The sequence below is a fragment of the Nematolebias whitei genome, chromosome 12, assembly GCF_014905685.2.
Source record: "Nematolebias whitei isolate Nwh7 chromosome 12, NemWhi1, whole genome shotgun sequence".
NCBI lineage: Eukaryota > Metazoa > Chordata > Actinopteri > Cyprinodontiformes > Rivulidae > Nematolebias > Nematolebias whitei.
Genome location: NC_056509.1, coordinates 32,771,217 through 32,780,916, shown reverse-complemented (window position 1 = coordinate 32,780,916; position 9,700 = coordinate 32,771,217). Strand labels below are relative to the sequence as shown.

General features: G+C 42.2%; 1 protein-coding gene across 1 annotated transcript in view; it reads left to right on the top strand.

Moving 5' to 3' along the window:
• The window catches only part of LOC119418183 (prospero homeobox protein 2-like), a 14,812-nt gene extending 6,372 nt beyond the window's left edge, over window positions 1–8,440 (top strand). Inside the window, exon 4 of the mRNA XM_037685440.1 lies at window positions 8,273–8,440. Within this exon, the coding sequence (XP_037541368.1) occupies window positions 8,273–8,440 (168 nt within the window). The remainder of the gene's footprint in view (window positions 1–8,272) is intronic.
• The last annotated feature ends 1,260 nt before the right edge of the window (window positions 8,441–9,700 follow it).

Genomic DNA, 9,700 nt, shown 5'->3' with positions numbered 1-9,700 from the left:
CACATATATATATATATATATATATATATATATATATATATACACACACATACGTATAAATATATACACAGGAACATGTCTACATTGGTCCCTGCCAGGAGTCCAACAGATTCTTAAAGCCACTTAGAGGTCAAGGTCGAGCTTCAGATCTTTTATAATAAATGTGACTTATACATCGAAGCGACGAACATGTTTTTTCCTCTTCATGATGCCTTTTTGACTGATGCGACTAATATGTCAGAAAATACAGTATGTTATCAAAATTACACTTTGACATTTCTATTAAGAAACTAAACACTAAAAATGGCTTCTTTTTTTTTTATTAAAGTGGGGTTTTGCAGAGGACTTAAGAAGCAATATCTTTCATGCAGCAGACAGCAGTCAAAGCTAATTTTTAGGATTAGGAAGAAATTCTCACCAAGAATTAAGTGCTTGGACCAATACTCTTTACCTTAATGTATATACGCTTCCATATAAAGTTATTAAACAGCATGGAATAAATATTAATTTTTATGCTTATGATAGTTATATTTGTCCATGAAACACAATTAATCCAATTAGCTGTTTAGACTACAAGCATGTCTTAAAGACATAAAAAACTGGATGATACTTAATTTTCTGCTTTCAATCTCAGACAGGACTGAGGTTTTGTTTTATGGACCTGAGCATTTTAGGAATACATTTTGCAGTCGTTCGCCCTCCTTGGATGGCATTAATCTGGCCTACAGTTCTAATGTTAAAAATCTTGGTACTATTTTTGTTCAGGACATGCCTTTAATCCCCCACATTAAAAACTTTACTATAACCACCTTCTTCCACCTGCGTAATATTGCTAAAATTATAAACATCTTATCTAAAAATGGAAAAAAACTGGTTCATACATTTATCACATCTATGCGTGCTATATATTGTCATAATTGTATGTTCTCATACAATGACAAAAAGTGGTTCTCTGCATTTAACCCATCACACCTGGAATACGCCCAGGTCAAGGTATGTAGTATATCAGTGTTTCCCCTACCATTATTTAGCTATTGAGCGCCCGGGGAGCAATTAGGGATCTTGCTAAGAGACACCACGACATGTGGGAATGGTTGGGAGTTGAACCGCAACTTTCTGCTCCCAAGTCGTCTGCCCTCCCTCTACCCCATGATTAGACTGGACTACTGTAATGGGTTTGTTATCTGGGTGTCCAAATACTTCTTTAAAAAGTCTTCAGTTGATCCCAAATGCTGCTGCCAGAGTCTTAATGGGAGATGGCAGGAGAGCTCATATATCTCCAGTTTTAGCTGCTCTATTGGCTCCATGTCGATTTCAGAATAAATTAAAAAATATTCTAACTTCTAACCTACAAAACTCTCAACCTAGCTCCATCATATACAGTGTTTCCCCAAGATAACTTGCCATGGCGGGGCGCTCATCTCATCTGTGATTTTTGTCGGGGGGGTGGGGGCTGGAACAGAGACTCGTCCTAAGCTGCGCAGCGCGCTGTTTAAACCAACAGTTTTGGGGGACACAGAGACAGCCGCGTGCTGTTTGTACTGAGTTTTATAGCAGGGTGTGTGAGAATTAAGTGAGAGACAGAGACATATCTCAGCCGCGCGCTGTCTGAACCGACAGGTACACACCTGCCATTGTGTATCTGTTCCATCTTCCTGTTCACTCAAACCCAGCCTGTCGAAGCAAATGGCCGCTTGTCCCGAGCCTGGTTCTGTTGGATGTTTCTTCCTCATGGAGTTTTTCCTTTCCACTGTTGCCTTCATGCTTGCTCAAGATGAGAGTCTGCAATGAAGTTAAACTCAAAGTAAAGTAAAGTGTTATGTGTTATCATCATTGTATGTTCCCATACAACGGCAAAATTGGTTCTCTGCATTTAACCCATCACACCTGGGATACACCCCGGTGGAGCAGTGGGCAGCTATGTAGGTACCTGGGGAGCAATTGGGGATTGGGTGTCTTGCTCAGAGACACCACGACATGTGGGAATGGCTGAGGATCGAGCCTGAGACTTTTAGGTCCCGAGTCAGCTGCCCTGCCTCTACCCCATCTCAGCCCTCAAAAAGCAGTCTTGCATACAAATGTTTCTATACAGTGCCCTGAGATGACTTCTGTTGTGATTTGGCGCTATATAAATAAAAACAGAATTGAATCAATAGCCAATTGATGCTCTGAGCACTGAAAAAATAAATTCCAAACGAGTTTGTTTGTTTGCCTGCATCAGTCTTTCTGTCCATCCATCTTCTGCTTGTTCCAAAGCTGGTTCACGGGGGCAGCAACTTCAGCAGGAATGTCCAGACATCTCTTTCCACAGCCACCTCATCCAGCTCATGGGAAAATTCCAAGGCATTCCCAGGCCAACCAAGAGACATAGTCTCTCCAGCGTGTCCTGGATCTTCCCCAGTGTCTCCTCCCAGTCAGACATTCCCAAAGCACCTCCCAAGGGAGTCACCCAGGAAGCATCCTTACTGATGTCAGAACAACCTCAACTGTCTCCTCTTGATGTGGATGAGCAGCAGTTCAACTCTGAGTCTCTTCCAGATAACTGAACTTCTCCCCCTATCTTTAAGGGATAATCTTGCTACCCTGCAGAGGAAACTCATCTCAACCACCTGTATCCACAATCTCTGGCTTTCAGTCACTACCCAGAATACATGAATAAGTGTGGGTAGGAGCATAGACCAACCGCTAAACAGAGAGCTTCACCTTACAGCTCCGCTCCCTCTTTACCACAACGGATCAGCAGAGTCCGCAATACTGGATAGGCTGTATCAATCCATCTGTTGTTCTCACGTTCCATGTTTCCCTCACTTATGAACAAAACCCCAAGATACTTGAACTCTTCCACTTGTGGCAGAATCTCATCCTCAGCCCCAAAAGAACAATCCACCCTTTTCCGACTGAGGATCATGGCCTCAGATTTGGAAGTGCTGATCCTCATCCCAGCTGCTTCAAACTCAGCTGTTAACTGCTCCAGCGAGAGCTGAATATCCCGGCACAATGACACCAATGGGACCAAAACATTTGCAAATAGCAGAGAAGGAATCCTGAGGCCACCAAACCGGACTCCCTCCACCCAACTGGCTGCACCAGGAAATTTTGTACATAAAAGTTCTGAACAAAATCGATGACAACGGGCAACGCTTGCAGAGTCCAACTCTCACCCTAAAGGGGTCCAACTTACTCCCAGCAACATGAACCAAGTTCTCGCACCGCTTGTATAGGGACCGAACAGCCCATAACAAAGGGGCCCCAATCCCACTCGCAGAGCACCCCTGCAGCGTACCCTGAGGAACGCAGTTGAAAGCCTTCTCCAGTTCTACAAAACACATGAAAAATGGAAGTCCCATGAAAACAAAGTGCCATGACCCCTTGAGGACCCTAGTGAGGGGTTAAGGGATGGCCCAGTGTTCCATGGTCAGGACGGAACACATTGTTCCTCCTACAACTAAGGTTTGACCAATGATTGGATTAGCTTCTCTGGTACCCCTGAATAGACCTTACCAGGGAAGCTAAGGAGAGTGATACCCCAATAATCCTCAGGGGACAGACCTCTCACCGTTTCTGTTCACCCTCTACACGCTTTAATGTTTCTGTCTGCACCTGACCTGTTTTAAAACTTAAATGCTAGTATTTTTTTATATTCTCTGTGATTTTTTTTTAAATATCTCGTGTGATTCCTTGTGTATGTTCCTTTGTAGTGAAACTCTGGCACAATAATTTCCTGCGAGATCAATAAAGTTCTATCTTATCTTAAAATTAGAGCACACCCTCCAGTCAAGCTTTACAAACAGGGGAACCACCACCCCAGTCTGCCAGTCCAGTGGCATTGCCCCCAATGTCTACACAAAGTTGCAAAGGCATGTCAACCAAGATAGCCCCACAACATCTAGAGCCTTAAGGAAATCAGGATGTATCTTGTCCAGCTGTGGAGCCCTTCATCCACAGAGCTTTTAAACTAACTTGGCGAACTGTCCCATGGTTATGGACAAAGCAACCTCGAAGTTCCCCAACTCTGCTTTCTCCAAGGAAGACGTACGTCCCAGTGGAATTGAGAAGATCTGAGAAGTATCCCTTCCACCTCCTGATGACATTATTGGTTGAGGCCAACAGCACCCCACCTTCATTGAACACAGTGTTAATAAAGCGCTGCTTTCCCCTCCTCAGCCGCTTGATAGTTTGCCAGAATTTCCTTGGAGCCGACTGAGTCTCTAGCCAAGGCCTCACCAAACTTCTCCCACAGCTAAGCTTTTGCCTCAGCAACAGCCAAGGCTGAGGCCTGCTTGGCACTCTGGTACACCTCAGCTGCCTCTGGAGTCTCACCAACCAACAAGGCTCAATAGGATTCCTTCTTCAGCTTAGCAGTCTACCTAACCCGAGGTGCCCACCACCGAGTTAGAGGATGGCCACCACAAGAAGCACCAACAACCTTCCGGCCACAGCTTCAGGCAGCCACCCTGTAATTGAGGCATATAACATGGCCCACTCGGACTCAATGGGCCCCGCCTTACTTGGGATGCGGTTAAAGGTTTCCTGGAGGTGCAAGTTGAAAATCTTTGACAGGTTCTTCTGCCAGGAATTCCCATCAAACCCTCACTACACATCAAGTTTACTGGATCTGTCCAGCATCTTACCCCATCGTCTGATCCAACTCACTACCAGATCAGTTGACAGCTCAGCTCCTCTCTTCACCAGAGTCCAAAACAAAGGGCTGCAAATCAGATGACACGACTACAAAGTCAATCATCAATTTACGGGCTAGAATGTCCTGGTGCCTAGTGCACGTATGGACACCCTTATGTTCGAACCTGTTATTACTATTACTAGCACAGAAATCCAACAACAGAATACAACTCAAGTTCAGATCAGAGAAGCCGTTTCTCCCAACCACACCCCTCCAGGTCACACCGTCATTAACCATGTGCACATTGAAGTTACCCAGCAGAATAAAGGAATCCCCAACTGGAGCACCTTCCAGCACCCACGCTAAGGACTCCAAAAATGCCCGATACTCTGAACTGCTGTTTGGCATGTAGGTACAAACAACTTTCAGAGCTCGATCCCCCCCACACCCCCACCTGAAGGCGCAGGGAAATTACCCTCTCATCTACCAGGGAAATCTCCAACACAAAGGCACCAAATCGGGGAGCTAAAAGTAGACCCACACCACCTCGACATCTCTCACTATAAACAACTCCAGAGTGGAATAAGGTCCAGCTCCCCTCAAGGATATTGGTTTCGGAGCCCAACTATATCTAGTCAGTACCTTTCAACCTCATGCACAAGTTAAGGCTCCTTCCTCGCCAGAGAGATTATGTTCCATGTAAAGCTGTCATTTCTAACCCGGGCCCTGCCCAAATTTCAGGCCGGGCCGGGCCAAAATAATGTGCTGGATGGGCGGGCTGGGTCGATGTCAGGCTTTTGATTGCGTCAGCAGACACGTGCGGCTGATGATCCAATTTGGATCACCACCAGTTGCTTGCAGCCCTTTGACTGGGCAAGAGTATCAGCCCTAACGAGAATCATAAAAAATAAATTAAATTGACTGCGCACTGGCCGGCCAGTTAAAAGAGGTACCAAAAAAAAGTCCAGATGACTGCCAGTGACCCACCTGAAGCTTACCAGCCGCCACTTCAGGGGACGTGCGGTTGAAAGAAGTACAAAAAAATAAAAATGTCCGGATGGATGCCTGCCAATGACCCACCTGCGGCTTAACTGGACTCAGCCGCTGCATCAGCGGATACACGCGGCTGATGACCATTAATAAAAATAATATTATAAAACTATATTAATCTGGTGACTCTTAATAAATAAGAAATCTTATAAATTCGTATCTTTGAAATACGTTTTCAAATCATGTCAAACTGATTTGCTTACAAAAGAAGTAAAAGCTTAATACAAAAATGTGTGTGTGTGTGTGGGGGGGGGGGGGGGTTGGGTTCGGGTCTGTAAGCGCAGTTAATTGGTCAGTTTCAGGTCAGGCTCAGAAAAAATTATACAGGTTCAGTCAGGGACAGATTTTTTTAGGCCCGGATGCAACTCTAGTTCCATGCCCCAAGAGTCAGCTTTGCTAAGTCAGGGTCAGAGTGCCAAGGCCCCCCACCTTCAGCCACTGCCCATGGCGTCTTGCACCCGACTTGTATGGCCCTTCCTTCAGGGTGGGCCCACATGACCCAGGATGCTTGTTAGGGCTCAGTCCAACCGGTCCCCATGGGTAGAGACCCGGTTACCAGGTGCTTGCCAATGAGTCCCTCCCCTTGGCCTAGCTCCAGGATGGATCCCCAGAGAAAGAGTTTCTGTCATGTAAAACAACTCAAAATGGTCTTTTAGATAATACTTGTTAAAAACACATTGTAAAGTTTGTGTGAGACATCTGTCTGCTGCAGCAGCTTAGAAGTGACTGGCAGTTCTACAAGACTAATAACCAGACAATATTTATGGTACCCACAGTTAATGAACAATTTAGTTGAGAAAACATTAAATAAAAATAGACAAACATGAGATGTAAAAAGACCAAATATAGAATTTGTTCAAGCTGTCAGAAAAGCTTTGAGTACTTTTAAATAGTATAAATTCCCATTGAAAGGGTCATGCTCTGGGCAGCTGTCAAGTTTGACTTCTAAAAAAAAAAAAAAAAAAAACAACCTGATTCTCCATTTAAAAAAAACCCCTACTGCTGCATGTAAGATATTGACAGCTCACAGACACACAAATTTTAATAATTCAAGCATCTGAATAACTTATTTAAACAGTCTGATAAAGACTGTAGTCTTGAAATAATTATGGACTTTAAAAGTAGAATTCTTTGAAGGAATGCACATCGCCCACCACCTCGCATTGTAAAGCTTTAAATAAAAATGCCACGTAATCAGTTAATCTAACAAGGTTGAGTCAGGTCCTCTACACGCAACCTTGTTAGATGTATCTACCTGGATTATTGAGCATGCATCAGGACATAATCTGTTAATGCTCATCATGCATTGATTGTGACTCAGCTACTGCCACATCAAATTTTAGGCTTAATATCTGTAAAAATTATGTTATGGATATTTTTTGTTTGCCAAGAGTAATTTTTTTTTTCATTTAGCCTTTATTTATCCAGGTTAGTCTCATTGAGCCACGAGAACTCATTTTCAAGAGAGACCTGTTTTAGGGAGCACATGGTGGGGTTAAGGGCCTTGCTCATGGGCCCAGAGTGGGGCGAATGAGGGTGGGGGCAAGTGTGGGTGTTTCACCTACCCCACCCACAATTTTGATGTTGTCGGGGCCGGGGCGTGAACCGGCGATCTTTGGCTCACAAGCCCACCTCTCTAACCTCTGCGCCACCACTCCCCTAAGTAATAATAATAATGAGTAATAATCATCCAATAACATAAAACTTGCAAAGTCTACACACAAAAGCCCTGTCCTTGTAAATTTAGAGTATACGCTGATGTATCAAAACTTAATGGAACTGAAGCTGTTCATCAAGTGGGATTTTTAGGCACACATCTGAGTTTAAGGGAGAAAAAACTTTTAAAACTAAAGCAATTGTGTCACAGGTTCTATATAGTTCATCAGTTAAAGTCTGGAAAGGTTGTGATCTCAATTAGTACTTGTGTCATCATCCAGTGCCTTAATCTGATATTAGAAATTTGCCACATCAGTCATTTAAAAAACAAAATTTTGTGCGCTTTTTCCAAACAGCTGTATTTTTTAATTGAATTTACAGAGTATACAATGTATTTACTTTCAATACTACTAGAATTACTCTGATTTTAAGTTATTCTGAATCTAAATACTTCATGATTCACACATTTAAATCCTCTCTTTATTGATTTGGTTTAGAAATAGACATACATGTACTTTATTGGCTAAACCTCAAAACTTATTGGGGTGACATATGGTAGTCAGGATTGCCAAAGCTGGAACAGGAAGTTTGTCTGTTGGGAGACACCAAAAGTTGGGTCATCACATAAACTTCAAAATAACTTTATAAAGCAGTGGTTGTTGCAGTCTTTGTTCCCATATATCAAGTCAGAAACTGAAACGTTTGGTACCCATAATTTATTCTTTATAATTCAAAGTGGTTCCCCATTTATTTATTTTTTACCAGCAGTCTTTTGTTGTAATGTCTTGTTTTGTTACTTACCTGATTTACAGGATCTGAAAGTAATAATCTAAAATGTGGTGGCAATCAACCGAACCATCTATCTGCTAAACATGTAAACAGAGTGAACAGTATGCATGTTTAAAGTCAAATTCTTCAACCCCATCTTCTCACATGGATTCTTAGGTCCCTGAGAGATTCCTGGAAGTGGCTGAGATTACACTGAGAGAGTTTTACATCGCAATTTCTGTGGGCAAAGATCATGATCCATCCTGGAAGAAAGCGATCTACAAGGTGATCTGCAAACTAGACAGCGACGTGCCGGCTGAATTTAAGAGACATTATTTTGGATAAAACCAAACAAGGGGACAATATGTGCCACAAACATTTCTAAAAATGTGGACTTACTTGTTCCTTGAAGTTTTGAATGTAAGAGCCGAAAAAAATAAAAATAAATTGTGATGATGTAGCGGCTTTAACTATGTACTGCAGCCAACACAAGTGTTTACAACTGCATCTAGTAGAGTAGCATCACACTGAGCTGTGACTGGTGGAAAATTTGTTGATGCAAAATTACAGGAAGCTGGGCTATAAAATTCAGACTGTTTTAGTTGCAGTCCCTCAGAGCTCTGAGTGTTTGGGATCATTCTGCCTTATATGTGCAGCCCATTTTTAAAAACCAGCCTATTTTTGTGTATGGCTTACATAACTATTCTACGCCATCCACACGGTTTTGTTGCCAAACTATAAGCGCAACACCTCCATCAGCCCATCTCGATAGCCATCCCCATATTTACATTTTAATCTACTGGGATGGGCTTTTGAAGTGAAGTTAGGTAGATCTGAACAAGTTTTTGTTTTAATTAAAAATCTTTTGACGTGGTGTTACGACCTATAGATTCAAGGCTGTAACCTTAAATGTTTACGGTCATAAGAAAGCTCCTGTATTGGTGTAAAAATACAGCTGCAGCACTGCAGATGTTAAAGAATCCAAATTGAGAAGGATTTGAGACAGTTTTGAGACACCCATTACAACTTTTATACACAACTGTGAGCCCTGTGTGAAATTACAACAGCCCGCTATAGTTTTGCACTTTCCTTGCAAATGCCTTTCACCAACAATCACAGCCCAAGGAAATATTATCATTTTAGATGTTTTGTTTGATTAAAAACTGCCATAACACAGCATCTATATGAAAGTGTTACTGGTTTTTAACTTATGAGCAATGATCCTATAATAAACAAAATATAGTCAACACCAAAGGACGGAGATGCTTTATTATACAGTAGACGCACTTTCTTTGCATATACAGGATTATGTACAGTTATTAATTAAAATGACAGAATCTGTAAATGTATTTGTGCTTTACAATTTATGTGTTCTGTTCATTTAAAAACTGCAAAAACACCATTTTCATTCATACTTACCATATGGATTCCTGCAGTTTCTGGCTGTTTGCAGATAAAATAAACATCTTCATCAGGAAACTTGTGCTTTTCCCATTTGCTGATGCCTCTCGACTCCAGTTATTTCAGTGAAGGTGATGATAATCCAGAATAAATTCAAGTGTGAAAAATAAAAATTTTGCTTCCTCCGATGCTCAAATTTCAAGA